The sequence below is a fragment of the Anarhichas minor genome, unplaced genomic scaffold (assembly GCF_050575085.1).
Source record: "Anarhichas minor isolate MPS153535 unplaced genomic scaffold, ASM5057508v1 ptg000005l, whole genome shotgun sequence".
In the NCBI taxonomy this organism is placed as follows: domain Eukaryota; kingdom Metazoa; phylum Chordata; class Actinopteri; order Perciformes; family Anarhichadidae; genus Anarhichas; species Anarhichas minor.
Window position 1 is genome coordinate 1536220 of NW_027466451.1, and position 20099 is coordinate 1556318.

At 40.1% G+C, this 20099-nt stretch overlaps 1 protein-coding gene across 2 annotated transcripts; it reads left to right on the forward strand.

The window, feature by feature from the left end:
• Positions 1-5: 5 nt before the first annotated feature.
• On the forward strand, positions 6-18659 carry tat (tyrosine aminotransferase). 2 transcript variants are annotated; one of them, XM_076075828.1, is made up of 12 exons: positions 6-713; positions 7205-7497; positions 7944-8048; positions 8600-8667; positions 9016-9174; positions 10318-10456; positions 10615-10667; positions 15170-15322; positions 15428-15556; positions 16667-16750; positions 17611-17709; positions 17836-18659. In XM_076075828.1, the coding sequence occupies exons 2-12, from the start codon at positions 7206-7208 to the stop codon at positions 17974-17976; spliced, it is 1422 nt and encodes a 473-aa protein (XP_075931943.1). In that variant the 5' UTR covers positions 6-713; position 7205; the 3' UTR covers positions 17977-18659. The 2 variants fall into 2 exon arrangements, with proteins under 2 accessions (XP_075931943.1, XP_075931935.1); XM_076075820.1 differs by having other exon boundaries at positions 6-7497.
• The last annotated feature ends 1440 nt before the right edge of the window (positions 18660-20099 follow it).

The following is a 20099-nucleotide window of genomic DNA, read 5'->3' on the forward strand; positions in this document are numbered from 1 at the left end:
TGGTTCCCAAAGTGGGGGTCGCGACCCCTAGGGGGGGCGCGGTGGTACTACAGGGGGGTCGCGGCTTCATCACCAACCCACACACACAGACGCACACATACACCGGTAAAACAATATAAAATAACCGACGTGACATGCACTGTGTTCCAACCACGCCACCAGAGCGGCTCATGTCACAGACCGACTGTGGCAAAACCAGCGAGAGCGAGAGCGAGCGCGCGCCCGAGCGAGAGAGCGCGAACGAGCGAGGGAGAGAGAGAGTGAGGGAGCGCGAACGAGAGAGAGACACACAGCGACACAGAGCGAGAAAGATACGGAGCGACAGAGAAAGATAAAGATAAGAGAAGGAAGTATGTACAAAGATGGACAGATTTGTGACTGGTCTAAAGCGCAAAAATATTTTATACAGTTCATGCATTATAATGCAATTCATTAAAAACCAAGACAAATTTGGGGTCGGGTTGCGGGGGGGGGGGGGGTCGTCCAATGTTCCTATATCATCAAAGGGGGTCTTGACAGAAAAAGTTTGGGAACCACTGGGATACGTAGTGTTAAACTGATCTACATAGTGGTCTTGATCTTGAGTCTGAGATCGATTGCTTTGGTCTCCATCCACATATCTCGGGGAAATCGCGATCTTTTCCTCATTGCAGTAAAGTTCTTGCTGAGGAAAAACATATCACTCTCGTGATTATTTATCCCCCTTTTTTCAGGTATGTTGTGGATTTTAAACAGCGTTAACATGTCGGTATGAATCTGCTAACATGGTCCTATGTTTTAAGAGAATGTTGTTACATTTTTGGGTACTTTAGAGCTAAGTTTTACAGAGAGTACTGTAGTGTGTGTAATTTACGTGAGTTCCCGCGTGTAATAGTAGCTGCGTCTACTGCCACCATTTTGTGAATTCACATGTACACAGACGGTAATATTTAGTAGTGATATTTTATTTGTTTTATCTGTAGAATATGTTTTATGCACTTTGAGAGTTTTAACAGTACTGAATGTAAGCTAGTTTGTGCTCGGGGAAATATCTAAAGTAATACTTTGAATAGTGTTTAACATAAATAGCGTATGTACTCTCTACTCTCCTGTAAATCTCTTCCTGTGTAAATGATTGTATTTTTGTACAAACGATTGCAGTAAAGTTCTTGCTGAGGAAAAACATCATATCACTCTCGTGATTATTTATCCCCCTTTTTTCAGGGGTACAACATATGCATGATTATCATGCAATTGACAATGTTGATGTTGGCATTGGTATCAGCTGACAAGGTATGTTTCTAAATGGCAGTGGCACGGCCTCCCTACTCACTGTACCTTGCACATGTTTAAAATAAAAACATGAATATATGAACCTGTGTATTATTTGAATAGCTTAGTATTCAATGCACAATAAAGAGGTATACACGGTACTAGGCCCATTTAATATAAAACACAATTTTATACAATATATATAGTCGGGGGTCCCTGCTCCATCTCTATCAGTTTGGGGGTCCTTGGCCTGAAAACGTTGAAGACCCCTGTTCTAAGTATCAGATGAACTGCCATGTAATATGATACGGCCATTTATTCGGCTGCATTCAGGCAGACTTGAGCTTGTTTGACCAATACTTTGGTTAATGACGAGCAAAACTACTGAGATGCCCATCAGCCTTGACTGTACGTATTCAATTCTAATCAGCAAGCATGTAAACACGCTAAGCTAACATGGTTAACACTAAACATCTGCGTGTTAGCATTGCCATTAGCAATGGCATTGTCTGCTAGCAGTCAGGGAGGTGACAAGGAGGCACCTTCACACTATCCAAAGTCAATGGAGTGCGATTAATTGTTTTCCCCTGTGGCGTGGACATAAATGGGCCCCATGTCTATAGTGCTGTAGAGATCACTGTTCTTTAAAAGGTCTAGTGTGTAGGAATTGGGCGACATCTAGCGGCGAGGTTGAAGATTGCAACCAACTGACTTACGAATGAACTACGATGGCCGACGTGAAAACGTGAATGGCTCTATCTAGAGTCAGTGTTTGGTTTGTCCGCTTCGGGTAAACACTTTGTAGAAGCATGGCGGGTGGCTCTGTGAAGAGTACCTGCTCAGTATGTAGACATAAATGGCTCGTTTGTAACGTAACAAACACGATTCTTCTTTTTAGGTGACTATACACTAAAGAAAGCATACTTAATTATATTATATTACATTTCTACCAATAGATCCCCAAAGTCAGTTCAGCTGTGCTACAAGCTCAGAGATCCACTTCATGGTGTTATTAAGAGTATGGTTATTAAAAGTTTTTTGCATCAAAATACCCAACACGATGTAATGTGTAATGTGTGTATAAAGCAAAAGGGTGGACTATCCTGTGTCCACTTGACTATTACCTTATTCGCTTAAGTTATTATGACTCACATTACTTTATTATTACTCACATTCAGTGGCGGGCCGTGCATTTTATATCTGGGCCTTCACTGCTGTCCTGCAGCTGAAACACAGCTACGGTTATTATTTGTTTTGTGTAAAAATGAAGCCAACACCTATAGATAGACTAACTGCAGAGAATACGTCGAGAGTGCGTCTCCTCTCTGCTCTGACTGCAGCTGGGACTGCTGCGCGAGGCTTCTGTGAGAGTAGCCGCCTCTGAGTGCTTTGGGGCGGCGGAGGGGCTCACGGCAGCACCCGCTGCTCGTTCACAACAGTGCAGAACGTACGTGCTTTAACGTCAGAGTCAAAACACCAGAAAAGTCTCCAATAACACCAGAACAAGTGGCTAGATTTGTCGCTAGTAGCTTTTGACAAAAAAAGTCGCCATGAGGGTTTGGAAAGTCGCCAGATTTAGCGAGAAAGTCGCCAAGTTAGCAACACCAGCTAAATATGTGTAAACAAGGATATTCAAGCTACTACAGATGTAAAAACAAACGCATTTAACTTACCAGAGCTGCTGTTCACTATTTAAAGACAAAGTGCATTCTCCTTTCTTTGTTAATAAAGAGTTTAATCTCACGGTAGTTCAGTACATCCGTGCATTTTAGTTCTAGTAAGAAGTCCTTCTGGATTCATGGACGCCAGTGAAGACAGTCGAGCCTCCCAGTTGTATTTCTTGAATAGGTTTTAATGCGTTTGAGGGCTAAAATGTCTGCTTGGCAGAGGCAGCAGATTTTGGGATTGTCACCGCCCAACATGTCACACTAGCCCACTGACCAATCACGTACTTGTAGGCCAGCTAGCAGGCTCTGGCACGTCAAAGAATACGCCCAACATGTCAAACTAAAGATCTGATTGGTTGAACACTATGACAATCTACAATATCGTCCCCATTCACTTAAACTGCACAGACATTCATGCATGCACATGTACTCCATCAAACCACCGATCCACAAAATTATGCTACGTAGTTAATCTCCATTAATCTAGCACGTGCAAGGGGTTGGCAGAGCAATACCGTGCTAGTTAAAGGGCAAGGTGCAAAGTACTAAGGGGTATACTGTGTGGGTATTGATTTATTATATAACTCCCTATTAAAAGGAAAATCCACTCAAAAAGCAGAATGTATCTGTTGACATTCACAGTATTTTAGTCAATAAAACAAATATGTCAACATGCTCAACAAGATGGAAATCACTGCATCATGCTTGAATTGATGATGTCATCATATTATTAGTGATTGACTCCAACAGTCTGACAGTTTTATTAGAATTCATCAAGAAATGCCTCTGATTAACAAATTAAATCTGTGCTGTGTCAGAAAACATTGAATAATTATATTTTAGGGTGGATTTTTTTGAGTTGAAGGCTTGTATCAGTTTATTTATTTATTTTCAGGTGTGTGTGTACTAGCTGTGACTGTTTACTGGGTTTCTCCTTGTGTCAGTATTTTGTCATGAGGCTAAAGAGCAACAACCGATGAAGTAACACTGCATCATTTTTTCTTTGTTTTCAAAGCCGTTTTGTATAGCAAATGGTTTTAAAGGACATTTGTGGATGAGACATCACATCACCCCAATCACTGGCTCCCTCTACGTTTTAAAATTGATTTAAAAACGTTACTGATCACTTTTACATATGGGTCTGGCCCCAACATATATAGAGGAAATGTTGACCCCCTATGAGCCAGCTCGCAGCCTAAGATCCTGGGGTGGGGCCCTTCTGGCTGTTCCAAAGTCAAGGCTGAAAACTAAAGGTGACCGTGCCTTTGCCACCAGGGCCCCTCGGCTTTGGAACGAGCTGCCTGAGGAGATAAGGCTCACAGAATCAGTAATCTATTTTAAATCACTTCTTAAAACACATTTTTACAGACTGGCTTTTATGTGATGTCGTCGCTTTCCTGTTCTAATTCTGTTTTCTATTTTTATTTTTTATTTTACTAAATTATTTTACTAAATGCAGTTGCACTCGATTGTTCGGCCCCTATTGTGGGTTGGGTTTGTTGGCGAGATTTGCAGGTTTCGGCTGTTTTCGATGAACGGCTCGGACGGGAGCAGGTTGAGTGGCTGGGCACGGTTGGTGTTGCAGGTGGTTTCTGCAGGTTCGTGGTGTTCATTGGTGCTGGCAATCTCACAAGTGTTACCTTTATTATAACATCATTATTAAAATAGAACTTGTAGTTGCAGAAATACACTCTTTTTAGTATGGGTATGCAATTTTCGAGCAGAGGCCTAAAAATAGGGCTAGGGTTAAAAAGGCTCCAGAATCACAGTCATCAAAAAGCACCATTAATCGCCTTGTGCTATTCCTTACATTTTTAATCTGTGACACTTTAGCATAACTGCTAGTTGCAAGTAATTCTAGAACGCAATACTTAAGGCAAAGCTGTGACCATTTTTGCTGAGTGCATGTTAAAGGCCCCAACATGCTAATTTATGAAACCCAGTAGTCTCCTCTTGAGTGCTAGACAATGACTTTGCAGTTTTGGAGGGAAGGTGAGGTCAAATTTAAGGGTCACACAAGCAGCCAAAACATCTTTTTTGTTTGCTCATGTTCTTTTTAGGAAATACCAGTTGGCTGTTTGATATGTTTTATATTTATTGCTGAGGTGTAAAGGACAATGAAAGGGTCCACAAAAAGGTGAAATCCCTGTTTAAGAATGGATCCATATCAAAGGATGATTCTGGTGGTAATTCATATTTTTATTACTTTTATCAAATCCCATTAAAACCACTGATTATTTTTTTCCTTTTAAAATACATTTTGACAGTAGTGTAGACACAATATAAGGTATGCTCTTGTGCCGTAGAACTGTATTGTGGGATAAATTAATTGTTTATCAATAATGCTAAAAAAATTAATGTTTTTTTTGGTCATAATTCATGCAAAAGTAGCCTACAACATTGCCTTTTATTGCTCTTTTTAAAAAAAATGTACCACTTTTCCATGTTATTACTCTCAGAGGACCTACCTTCACTAGCACTATTTCACTCAAAGGGACTGTAATATGAACTACTAAAAAACAGCTGGCCAGACTTTATGTAAGGAGTAGTTTTCCACAGATTTTGTTTAAGCTGAAACGCTTTTCTATTCGCCTCCAGAGCCAGCAAGTTAGGCTGCTCATTGTACTCACTGCAAACAGTAGGTCGTTGAACTGAAGGAAACGCAAAGAAAGGTGCTCTCAGTGGCATAACAACACATGCTGCAGCAATGTGTTTTGTCGGAAAAAAAACCTGTGTCTGTCTGACGTATTGATTACAACGCAACGTGCCCGGTCAGTCTAGGGGCTCACATCCATGTTATTGTTGACTCAGGTATTAGCCTTAGTATGTCATACCCATCATGAATAAGTAATGTTTTGTTTTGGCAGCACCAATAACTTACAGTTACCTTGACATTAGCCTACTTGTGGGGTTGTTTGAGTCTAATTTTATAAAAAATATGTCATTTTCTCATTGTAGTTCTGCTGAAAGCAGCAACAATCAGTATTTTATAAGTATGAATAATGGATCATATTGTATGTGAAATAAGTCGGCTGTAGTGAAGAATCCAAAGAGGATTATCACTCTGCATGTTGTCGTTTCCCTTTATAATACATATATTACCAAATATTAACTGTGCATGGACAAAGATACATTCCCTATTTGAATAATTAGGAATGCAGCGATATTGCACTTTGCGCCGTCTCTGTTTTGATGCCAATACGTATGACGCACTCCAGCGGAGGTGTCTTCTAGCCTGCGTGGAACCCGTCCCCACTGGTCCCCCGCCTCCCCTTCCTCCCTACTGATAATGGATGGTGGGGATGGTTCTTGTTAGTCATGTAAGAGGGGTGTAACGGCACAGCCCTGGGTCTCCACCAATGGAAATATGGGCTGGGCTCAACACCCATGTTCGGGGATCTTGATATATAACCACCGTAAAACATCCCCGAAGGCTATTGTTTATCATCCCGCACCCGCTGCTGCTTTTTTGGAAAACTTTCTGTTGAATATTTATTCAGGTAAGTACAGATATGATTTTTTAATATATTACCTTTTTAGTGAATGGTCTGATAATAAACAAATGAACTATGAATTGATTTGCTTAATGTTTCGTTAATGTTTTGGGGAAGTACACCGTTGTAAATTGATCTTTCAAAGTTTATTTTTGCAACAGTAATGATTCGTTATTTATGTATTCATCCCGTCTCTGTCGGTTCTATGGAGAGGTATAACAAACAGCTAGAACAGAGTGACTTTTGGATGATTGAAAAGTAACAGAATTAAGAGAGAGATTATAATCTTTGAATATGCAGAATCAGATGTGATCAACAGTATATCATCTTTTATCACAATTTTGATGTTTTAAAATATACTGGTACAAGAAAAGTCCAACATTCCAAATTGAATAACAGTACATTATTAGGGACAAAATGTACCTAAATTATCAAGTAGTCATCATGCCGAATGACCCCTTTCAAATGATTACATATTGTAATGGCTTGATTAACATGTAAAGAGCATGTTAAAGGTGTAGCAGGCTGAAGGGGAGATCATTTTGAATATTGAATATAGTGTTGGGCAGTTTCATCTATAAAAATATATTTTATAAAATGGTATCATGTTAGTCAAATAATGTACTAGTAACCATATCAATCAGATAATTGTAAAAAAAAAAGTACAATATTCCTCCTCGAACTGTAGTGCAGAAATATATATGGAATACTTGAATTAAGTACATCAAGAGTATTTAAGTACAGTTTTGAGTGTTTTGATGCTCTAATTGTTCATCATCTTCATCATTGCAGGATGGATAAAAAGTCTTATTTGGTTCAGATGAATGGGAATGGGGTACACGGCACCGTCAACGGCAAAGGCCTGAATGGGGCCGGAGTCAATGGGAAGGGAGTGCACGGGAACGCCGTCCGCCACGTCAGTGTGAATGGCAGCTTGTATCCGACCAAAGCCAAAAGCCGCAGGCAGATATGGGAAGTGAAGCCCTCCAAAATGGCCAACAACACGTTGAATCCCATTAGGGCCATTGTGGATGGGATGGAGCTCACTCCGAACCCGGATAAACCCATGATCTCACTTTCCATAGGTGAGAGGGTTTCTGCATGACTAAATCTGTGTTTTAAACACCTCTGGAGATGCAGCTTTGTTGCTTACATGTAATGCAAATATTCTATTTCTAATAATCCAATAATGTGTAACTATAATCAATAAAGAATGACTACCCCGTTAGAGTTCCAATTACTTTCTAATATTTGAAACAAACCAGGCCAATCACCTATATGATATGATACTACCAATAAATACATATGCAATGGCATACTGTCCATTAACTGTCATCCACAACAGCTCTACTAGCTTTAAAAAAAAATCTAGTACAGATATATGGTTTCTTACACATGTACAGTATGTGTCCCATATTCCTCGACTTGTATTCTTTTCATGTGTAGAGTGACGCAGACCATTGAGCATCGTTTGTTGCTTGATTTTTGCGTCCTGTCACTGTTGACTGATTGCCTCCCATCTGTTCCCCAGGGGATCCCACTGTGTTTGGAAACCTGCCTACCCATAATGCAGTGCTGCAGGCCATGAAAGATGCCATAGACACCCAAAAATACAACGGCTATGCTCCTTCTGTTGGTGAGTTTCACTTACCAGCAAAAAAAATCCCAAAGCAAGCATCTTTAAATGCACGGAAGTAAAGAAATGTGAATTCACGTTAGCTTCAAAAGCAGTAACACAGATGCATACGGGTGAGATGTGGTGGTTTTTCAGCTACATTAGGTGCATGGATAGATTACTGAATAAGCCCAGGGGCCCAAAGTGTCAGGGGTCCCCCTTCACCTACAAAATGTCACTCAAAGAGACATGAATACAAATAGATACAAGACAACTACAAAGAGACGCTGAACTACTATAAAGTCTGTGTTCCTAAATTAGGAGTTGTGGTGAGACCTTTAGCATGTCAGAACCCAGGAAAGCCCCTCATTGCCTCGCCATATGCCCTTTAACTTGTATTGTGAAATTTAGTGACCAGAAATTGTCTGATGTCAGTGAATCACATGCTCATGTTTACCAACCCCCAACAGTTAGTGAAGGGAGCACATGTAGTGGCGATTAAACGATTAAGCCGTTGCATTAATGTATCTCTACTTGCATTCGCCGCATGTTTTCTCTGTGTCCACCGGCAGGTTACCTGAAGAGCCGACAGGCAGTGGCCAACTTCTACAGCTGCCCTGAGGCCCCACTGGAGGCAGAGGTGCTTACTCCTCAAACATCTCAAACCTTTGCTAACACATTTATTTTTTCATGCCCTTTCATCCTCATTCACCTGCAGTGCTACCTTTTAAATCTGAATCACAGTATAGGACAACTTAGGTGCATTCTGTGTGAATGAAAAGGAAATTTTAGCAGCACAATGTAATAAACACAGCACTTGCAATATTATGCTCATAATGAATAGAATCAGATTGTAATACGTGACACTGCATGTCTTGGAAGTTAATCTACATGCTACAGTGACTTTATTGGGTGTTGTTGTTTGCATGGATATATGGTTTTGGAGTCTATGCTCTCAAAAAATCAAATGCACCACGCTCTCTTCCAGGATGTGATTTTGACCAGCGGCTGCAGTCAAGCCATTGACCTGGCTATCAGTGTCCTGTGTAACCCAGGGGACAACATCCTGGTCCCATGCCCAGGCTTCTCCTTATATAAGACTTTGGCTGTCTCCATGGGCATCGAGGTCAAACTCTATAACCTGCTGGTAAGTAGGAGTGGGGTCCCATCCCTACCCCCACCCCTAAACATAGACACTTACTCTACCTATACCTTTCAATTTGCAAGGTAACATTTGTTTATTTTAGTTTGTAGTATCACAACTTCAGCTGTTAGGGCCAATGATAATTGAGAAGCCATATCAGTGGATTCTTTTCATGCCATTCATGTGTGTGGGGAATAAGCCAGAAAAGAACAAATAGATTTTTTTCTTATTCAAGAGCTTACAAGACATTACTTACTTTAAATACAGAGGTAACAACAAATAAAAGGAAAGCAAGCCAACACATGGTACTGTACCAAACCCATCAGATATAAACTATGAAACATTGAACTCTCTCATATGTTGATGGCATTTGCCGAAATGGACATTATAGCTTTCTCCATTACACTGCATCTTTTTCCTGGACTTTACATTGAGATGCTATCACGCAGATGATAACAATAGCTGTACTTGGCCCTGGGAAGGTTTTGCTTTAAAATCCATAATAATATAATAATAATACAAAAAATGTTTTTTTTGTTGTTGCAATTTTGCAGTTGGTCACTGCACTTCTACTATAAACGAAGCCCAATTTCTTGATTAGATTAGCGACCAGCTTGCTAACTAGCAAAATGCAATTGTGTAAATAAGAGTTTTGGAGGTGTTTCTGTCTTTAGTCACCACCACATAAGTATATGGAAACCTAAATCAGTGGTGGTCACTTCATTTCAATTTATTTTCCAAATGCAGACACATTCGACTGACCACAAGCCAAAGAAACGACTCAGCAAACCATTCAAAATTAATGTTTTGAGAGGACTTGTGGGATCGAAACGTTTTCCACATTGGTGCACATCACACTTTAATCATATTGCTGAGAGGCTTACATCTTTAAAAAAAGTTAGTTACAATGAATAAGCGACCAGAGCGTTCAAGGACTTTGGCAGTTGAGATGGATACACCATGTAACTGTTGACAACCTCATCCCGGCTGGCTTTCCCCCTTCCCGTCGCATTCTCCAACACAACCTCAACATAACCTCGCCATAGCAGGTTGCAGTAACTACCTTTGAATGTTACCAAGACATGGGTGTATCGTCATGCGCAAAAAGTGTCTGGCCCAACCCTGACATCCCTCTTTGATTTCCAGCCAGAGAAGTCATGGGAGGTCGACCTGCAACACATGGAGAGCATGATTGACGAGAGGACGTCCTGTCTGATTGTTACCAATCCGTCCAACCCGTGTGGCTCCGTCTTCAGCAAGGAACACCTGCAGAAAATCATCAAAGGTTAGTTCTGCCCCGCTCTGCTTTGGTAGGAATAGGCAAGTTCGAAATCCTGAAAAAGTTTGAATTGGCAGCCCAGTCAGGGGACGGAAATTTGGACTAAGACGGCATTTGCCTCATCTTAGTAAAACAATAGAATTTTTCTTTTTTTCTTTTTTCAGTGGCCTCCAGACACTGCGTCCCCATTCTGGCCGATGAAATCTACAGCGATATGGTGAGTGCAACCACACAAACAGGGCTTGGCCCTCTGTTACACCAGCGAGGCACATTTTTCGCCACAGTGACAGTGCAGGTTATGTTTCATTTGGTGGTATTTGCCCTGGCTCTGGGTGGTGGGTGGACAACCCCACATCAGCATAGGGGGGATTAGGGGCCATGTGCTGTGAATGAGGCGTGGAAGCAGCGACCAGCGAGGTGGGTACGCTGGATGAGCAGGGGGCATGGAGGTCAGCAAGGGCAAGCAGTGGGGGTGGGCAAGGGGCATAGCATTTTAGCCTCAGGCTGTGTGTATGAACATGTTCCACATTGCCGTAGCGTTCTAACAGCCCTGTCTCCTAAAAAGTATGTTCTATACAACGAAACTGCAATGTGAATTACGTTTTGAAGGAAATGTATTTTGTCGTGGATTACGTTTTGCTTTGAAGTTTCTTGATTGAAAAGAGTCTGTGGACATCTGGTGTAGTGATGAGGATCGTTGTCCAGGAGACTGCTGTTTGTGTCCCGTGTGAACCGAGAACTTTAGTTGCCTAAACCCAACCAAGTGCCTTCATTGCGTTTTTCTATTGTTTTCTTTCAACTTTGTGGTCATCTTTAGCCGAACCAAGATGTGTTTTACTAAATCAAGTAGTTTTGTATCATTGTTGTTGTTTTCTTTCAATTTGACAATGTTAACCACACGTTTCAATGTGTTAAAAAATGTCAATCGTTAATCCGGAGAGAAATTCATTTTCTCTTGAAACGTAATTGAGAGTGCAAATTGAAAGTAAAAAAAGGACTTTCACCTAGGACACTGCTGTTCATGTCCAGTGAAACCAAAATAATTATTTGTGTTTTTGTTTTGTTTCAACTTCATAGTCATTTTAAGCCGAAACATGATTTTTTACTAAACCTAACCAAGTAGTTTTGTGGCATTTTTGTTTTGTTTCTTTCAATTTACAACTTTTACCACGTGTTTAAACTGTTTAATACCGTGGAGAATACAGTACATGTTTCCTTTTAAACGTAATTGAGAGTGCAGTTTAGTTGTATGGGGACGTAATTTTGTAGGAGACATCAAACCACAGCATATTCCTGAAATGGCATACATTACCTTAAATGGTATCTTACAACTGAATATTTTATCTTCATAATACCTTAATAAGACTCCTTTTTTTGTAAAATTAGAACTTTGTTCTCAAAATAGTACAACGTTATTTTCAAAATATTATGACTTTCTTTCCTCAAAATATTTTGACTATACTGTATTCAAATTTTTTTTCCTTTAAATTAGTTTGCCTTTAGTTTCAGTTTCCGCGTTTAGTGCCACAGCGTGTTCATATCCAGAATAACACACCTCATTTGTCGCTAAAAGTTGCTGGATTGATTGATGGATGTTTGTCATACTATTAGTTGAAATTGGTTGGTACTAGCTTACGTAAGCACACGTCATATTTTGTTCAACAGGAAGAGACGATAATTGAATTTTGATATAATAATCTTAAAATTTTATATTTTTGTTTCAAAAATTAAAAAGAAATTGTGATCATAAACGGTTAAAAAGACATTGACCAAATTTAAATGTTTCCAAGAAAACAACACTGCCAGCACATTCAGTCCAAAGCGTTGGCATCAATGTCGGCCTTGACAAGCCTTTACTGGTCAAACTTTTGTTGGAGGTCATGCAAACATGTACACAGATATCCACATGCACATAGACTCCTGAATACACACACACACACACACACACACACACGCACACACGCACACAGGCTGAATATTGTTGCTCAATACAAAAATGGAGATAAGGTAGTTGAATTGTTTACCAGTAGTTTTCCACCTTGGTAACATTCTGATATGGTGATAAATACAAATCCATGGGGGATGTCTAACAGGAACACACACTTTTTCTTCTTCTATACTTTCTCAAACCACAGCCGGTTCTGGCAACATGTGGCTACCAAAAAATGGCAGCCACATGTTGGCTGTTCAAGAACACATGTGGTGTGAATTAATGCATGGCCACCTTGCCTCAATAAAAATAGCGTACCAGGCGATTTGTGTCCATTACCAAGGCAGCTTCTTCTTTTACAAATTGTGCTATAGCTAAATGTTTTTTTTTAATTTTCACTTATTTTTTATTACCAGCATCATTACATTATTAGTGTCAATGTGTGTTGAATTGCTTGCTAGAAGCTAGCTAACTTTGTTAAACTAGCCAGCTAGGTAGCTTTGATATGTTATGGTAATGTAACACTAAGCAATTAGTTAGCTTAGTTTCCCTACGCGTTCGTTAAAGTCACAAATTATGGTAAAATGATTAAAGACTGAGATAGAGTGAGTTAAATCGCAGGTAGAACCGAATGCAAAGCCACGATACATCCATGATAGCCACTGATTTGACTGACACCAACAGGACAATTGCCGGCCTGTTCATACATAAACCAATGAATTACTTCGGCGTTCCTGTAGAGCATGCAGGAACATTTCTAGTAGGTTTCTGATCTAAGAAACCAAATTATATAGAAAATTATGGAGGCGGTGGCGGCAACCGCTGACTATCTGAAAGCACCTTCAGAACCAGCAGTTTATCATAAACTGCATGGTGGCCTTTTGTATTTCACAAAAAGTAAAAAGTCCTGTGAGTTTTTCTTATGCTCAGCCAAGCCATTACATAACGTTTGCTTCTCTGTTGTTTCTTCTGATGGAAAATACTTTCATATTATATCCTGAATTTTGAACCTGTGCTTTTTAAATGTGCCGTCGGGGCTAGTGAGAATGGAAAAATTTGGGAAAAAGTTGGGTTCATCCACAAACCCTCCCCGTCCGACCGTTTAACACTGAACCCAAGCAGACCAGAATGACTTTGCAATTTTGTGGCCACATGTGTTTCCAATCAATGCAGTTGATGGGTTTTGCCACAGAAAGAGCTTGCGCGGAATGGGAGTCGTGTGGTGGATGGAGAGCTGGATAGGTGGCGGTGGGTGGTTGGAAAGCTTGAATAGGGGGAGTGTTTTGCGGGCCAGGGGTCTGAGAACTGCACCAGCAAAGCAAGACTCAGTCAGTCCCTCTGTTTCTTGAATGAGTAAATTATGTGCTTACAACGTATGTCTGCACAGTCTAGGTACTCTCTGTGCCTGTAAAGTCAGTCAGTATTATCATAATCATTAACTAATTAGTACTTAACCAATGGCCAGTGCTGATATAGTTGTAATCCTACTAGAGGGGGGGGGGGGGGGGGCACAAACTGCTTTAAATTGGAGAGCTAGGCAGGCACGTGTCTGATGTTGCTGTTATGTCATTCACAGTAGTCTGGCCAATAGGATGCGGGGCAGTTCCCAGCTCAGAGTCAAAGATGTTTGGCTTTAATGAGAACCAGCTTTCTTTGGTTCCTGTACATTCCCTTTCCCTTAAAGCCTCTCTCTCTCCTACTATGCTTCAAAATTGTTCATGGGTTTAGGAGTAGGGAGTAGGAAGCTTAGCTTCTGAAGAGGTTTAAGACATGATATTTGTGTTATACATAGTAAAAAATAAACGATTGTTCCCGACGCTCAAGTAGGTCATTTGTAGCTTTAAATACTTTTATTAACAATAAATGTGTAATGTGAAAAGGGCCAATATTGTGACAAATCAAAGCCTCGATTTTATGCATTGTTTTGTTTTAGCATCTTTCAGTTCAGTGAAATGGTTTTGGTCTGTAACTTTATTGCTTTGGTTCACTCTCACCACTCCGAACAACCTGATTTCCGGCTGCAGCAGGTGGTAGCAGCAGACAAACACATTTAACCACTAGCTTGTGGGCATAGTGTAGCATTTAGCTGCTAAAGAGCCAGATATGTTCTCAGGAGATGGTGGAAACCAAAAAAAGAAATAACACTGGTCTTACGTTCGCTAAGCAGTAAATATTCAAGTGTTTGTTGAAGCCAGGATTGGTAATGTTGAGAAACTAGCAAGAGTACGCTAGATTTTTAAAATAATCTAACCGAAAAACCTCCACCCAGTGTTGCTAACTATTTTCCAATGAAAGTTGCTAGATTTTGACAACACTGACATCCTGTTCCTTCAGGCCTCCCTCAAAAGCCCCCCCCCCCCCCCCCCCATCATAATGAATGTAAACAAGTCATGGCTATTGTTAGTACTCACAGCTGTTAAGCTAGCAGCTCTGGTTTATTTCAGAACAAATGAAATGACTGGACAGGCTAATTACAGTCCTGTTAATTACAGTCCTTTCTTTTTTGCGTCAGAGCATTTGATTCATTGCTCGTCGTTGGGATGTAATGACAATTTCAACAAATATAACAAGTGTTTTCGAAGAAGATTACCTACCATAGCTTTAACACGTTTGCCATATCTGTACAGCTTGTTCGGCTTTAACCACTTGAATGCCAAGCTTCTAACACCGTACCGTACTTGGCTTTCCATGTCAACAATATGGCCTCCTTTTGAAGGCAGAATGACCCGTGAGCATGGATGATTTTTGCCATCTGATCTATTCTATCTTGTTCCTGCTCCTGTCCTCAGGTTTTCCCAGGCTGCATTTCTCCCTCCATGGCGTCTCTCAGCAGTGACGTTCCCATCCTTTCCTGCAGCGGCTTGGCTAAGCGCTGGCTGGTCCCCGGTTGGAGGATGGGATGGATCCTCATCCATGACAGGGATGATATATTTGGATCCAAGGTTCGTGTAGCTTTATTTGTGCATTCGTCTTTGAGCAGAGAGACAACAAGAAGCCTCCAATAGATAACAGTTACATTCACCTAATGCAGTATGTCTCCACTGCAGATTCGACAGGGTCTGGTGAAACTGAGCCAACGTATTCTGGGAGCCTGCAGTATCATCCAGGGTGCCCTGGAGAGCATCCTCAACAACACACCTCAAAGCTTCTACAACAACACCAACAGCTTTCTGAAGGTGATGGGGTTGATGAGTAATATCTTTCTATATACAATACATCGTCATCTTATCATCTCTATATGTTACTCCAACAAAAATGCAACCTCAGTGATACTCTGGACGCACGAGTCTGTCGGCAGACCCTTACCTGTATAGTGCTGTATACCCTCTAACAGCCAACGTCATGATTACGTCACCGTGTTTGCTTGAGGTAAACGAATGAAAAACTGGAGTCAAACACAAATAACCTCAGAGCAGTGGGCTAAAGTTACACATTGTAAATGTCATCTTGCTGTGTTATTGGGTGCCAGAATCGATACTGCATCCATTTAAGATGATAAAATGTGATTCTAAGCTCTAGCAAGCTACATTATGGCCAAAGCGTTTCAGACATGGAGAGAAAATGTTGCTAAAAGTTTAGCTATATCTAATTTATTGGAGAGATAGAGAGATGGCCCGCTTTTGGTGTTCAGCTGGGTCTACAGTTCCTCTACCTCGCTCCTTGCTGCTAGGAGACCACTTCGCCAAGAGAGGAGCAGGCAAGAGCTCTGGAGACTAGCTAGCTAGCTCTGGCGATAGACAAACAGTAGCTAACTAGCCAGCCGTCCTCTCCGGAGCTTCCGTCAATTCTTCCCCCGATAAAGCAGTCTGCCAATGGACGCGGGTTCAGCTAATATGGTTTCATTGGTTTATGTTATCGTTCTCAAGTAACACTTGTGGTTTATAAAACAACAAGCCAACAAAACTTGCTAGCAACCATTAACAAACGTATTCAGATAATTATTCTGCCTCCACCTACACTCCGCTCTCAACAACACGTCATCGCGTCTATTTGTGCAAAGCAGCGATTACTCCATGTTGCCATGCGTAATGTGGTATCTTTAATGACAATTTCTTTTTTTAATATAACATATTTTCACATAATGTGTATATTGTGCAGCATATATATAAGATTAGAATCGCAACTCATACTCATATTCATAATCCCTGTAAATGTGACCAAAATGATTCTTGTCTTCTGTTGTCTTCAAATATGTTTAAACATATTTTAATTGTTCTATTTTTTCCGATTTACAGTAATGTGTTTCACACTAGACTGATTGGATGGTTTATTTTTTTCTTCCTCAGACCAACTCTGAGATCTGTTTCAGTGAGCTGAGCACCGTCCCTGGGCTGAACCCCATCATGCCTTCAGGAGCCATGTACCTCATGGTAAGTACTAGAAGTGTGTTTGATTTATCTTATTCATGTGTGTTTATTTATATTTTTAACAAAAATAATCTGAAGAAGCGGTAGCCACATCTCAAAATTGAAAGCTATGTTTATAAATAAGTGGAAAAAAATGAATTGAATTGAATCGGTATGCCATTTTGAGGAAGTTGCTGAAAATCATTTTTTACCTTTTTATGTTGCTGATGGAAGTATTGTACAATAATATGATGCTGTAGTTAAGGGGGGGGAAACTATTTAAATACACCAGATGAACCAAACTTAAAGGTCACATATCATGCTCATTTCAAGGTTCTTGTATGTTGGGTTTCTGTTAGAATATGTTTACATGTTCAAAAAACTCTTTATTTGTCTCTGAAACGCTCCGTTTTTGCGTGTTTCAATGGTATTACATCGCTAGGCAATAGCTTGGGTCTGTGTTTACTTCCTGCAAGCGGAAGTAAACTGGGACACATTGAGAATGTTTACACTTAAAAACTGTGAAATGGTTTATATATTGTATAGTTGTGACCTCACCACCGTATGAAAATCCTGATGGCTCATCTAAAGACATATTTTTGAATAAGTTCTATGTTTATTTCTCCATGGATTGAGCGTTTTCATACTTTCACACTATTTACATAGCACCTAGACCTGCTTTAATAAAAATTCATAAAATTCATAAAATTCATTTTTACAATATGGGACCTTTAATGGGCAGTGTAACATGTATAATATAAATATTCCACATTCATTCATTTGTCCTACCTACATGCATGTGAATCATCATTCTACGGTATTGTATTTCATTTAAGGCGGTTTGAATATGAATCAGAGGTTAATGTGTGTTCACATTTGTCCAGGTGGGGATTGACATGAATCACTTTCCAGATTTTAAGGACGATGTGGACTTTACTCAACAGCTGGTGACAGAGCAGTCGGTCTTCTGTCTGCCTGCCTCAGTAAGATACCTTTTTCCGTCATTTATCCATAAAGACGGATAAATGATTTATTCTAAACTCACATTTAGAATAAAGATGTGTGACCCTGTTAATGCCCGAGACTGTCCATTTTCTGCCCTCTCCCAGGCGTTTGAGTACCCTAACTTCTTTCGCATCGTGGTGACGGTGCCGGAGGAGGTGATGGTGGAGGCCTGCGGTCGGATCAGGGAGTTTTGCAAGAGCCACCATCGGTCCCGCAGCCGCGACAGCAACGATCTGGACCAGTGATAAGTCAGAGCTGGACCAGTCCGACGACATTTCGCCTCGCGGAGACCAAAGCCAAGAGGACAGAAGAATTGTCCACTAGTCACATAAGAGCTGGAATCAGCTTTCAACTTGTCTTCCACCGTTGTTAGGAAGTTAGAGATGCAGAAGTCGGATGTCAAAACTTTGCTAGTATCGTCACCACTATGGCAACTAAAAAGCTTGGGAGAGACACATTTGATTGTCCACCAATGGTGTCGTTTTCTATGTAAACCGTATGCAATGAGCAGACCTAATATTTATATTTTATACAGGCAGCGTATATGACTTGTTCTTGTGTATTTATATAATTTGTGTAATGCTTTGTATGTCATTGTGATGTAACCTCTTTGATATAAACTGCAGGATTGTAGACTGTGCATACCGTTCACGTGGCTTCTTTGCTGTCCCAATTATGGGAAGTGAATATATATTTTAATATCCATTTTTGTAAACGATACGCATGGAAAGAGAAAGCAACTTCCGACTACATTGGCATGCTCTTTATCAGAACATTCTTTGTATATTGTTTGTATGTTAATTGTGTGTCATATTGAATCACACACGTGTATATATATATGTATATGTATATACATATATATATGTATATATATCAAAAAATTGTATTTAGTACTTTCTTTATAGCTAATAAAAACATGTTGACATGACTGGTAAGAACAAAGTATTCTGAATATCCATAAAAAGACCGTATGGTGTACAATAGCATAATTAAAATCTTATTTTCATGGAATCACAAATTAGCTTCAGACGGCCTCACAATCTGTGCAACGCAATCCATAGGCTGTTCTATTCTTATGTAACTTCCTGTATGACTGCGACTATAAAGATGTACAGTACACACATAGAGAAATCCATGTGTGTACTGTATTTTACAGACCTGGACATCATCCATAACTTCTCCGGTTGATAAAGCGGCTTTTAACTTGGCAGCATTTCTCTATCGTGAGGTCGTGAAATTTTGCTTAAACCATTAAAAGTCTCTATAAAACCTTTTACTGTACAATGTTCAAGCCGGGGGGAAAAATCGAATACATGTCTGGTGCACGTAAAATAAATGGTATAATAATTTAGCATTTGCAACGTCAATCTGTCCACCACTTTTTGTCTGGACTGAAATGTCTTAACCTTGGGATGTATTGCCATGAAATCTTGACATTCATGGCGGACTTTTGGTGCTCCCTTGACCTTTCCTCTAGCGCCACCATGAGGTCGACATTCGTGGTTTTAAGCGTAAAAAGTCTTGACAAATGTTGGATGCATCCCCCTCACGATCAATTGTAACAACTCTGGTGATCCTCTAACTTTTGATCAAGTGGCATCAGCAGGCAAACATTTTTGGTAATTGACCAAATACACGCAAAACCAATGACATTCCCATCAGCCTCAGCCGTACTTTGTGTTAAGTGGTAATTATAAGACGTTGGCGCACAAACCTGCTTCGTAAACACGGTAAACATTGCAGCTGCTAAACAACAGCATATTAGCTTTGTCTCTGTGAGCTTGTTAATGTTAGCATGTAACTCTATGTACTGTATCCTCAAAGTGGCAGTATGTTTGTCTTGTTCATTGATAACTGGAACAGGGCCCCTCTGCATGACAGATAATCAGGAGGATGGGTAATAATGTAGGACGCCCTTATCGAACATATTTTCAATAATCACATCACCACAAACCAAATGGCACACTATTTATTGAGGCGTTCAGGGCCCCTGGGGCAGTTGTTTTTTTCTTCAAATTAAAAGCATTAAAAGGGAGAAGTTTTGAGATTAAACATTATAATTTATACTTATGCTATAATAATTAACATAAAATGAATCACAATGCTAGTGAGCAACCTCCCTTTAAATACCTAGAAGTCCTTTAAGGCCACCATAAAATAACAACTGAAAAATGAAATGTTGTTCCAGTATAGACCCACACACCATACAAAACCTGGATAAAGTTCTTTTTTAATGTTATTGTGTATCCCTATGTCTAATATGGCTTATTATATTTGAAGATTGGGAGACTTTTATTGTTGAAATTATAAAATATTTCTCTTACAAATCGACAGCATTTGTAGGTTAGGCGCACAGTGCAGTTCAATA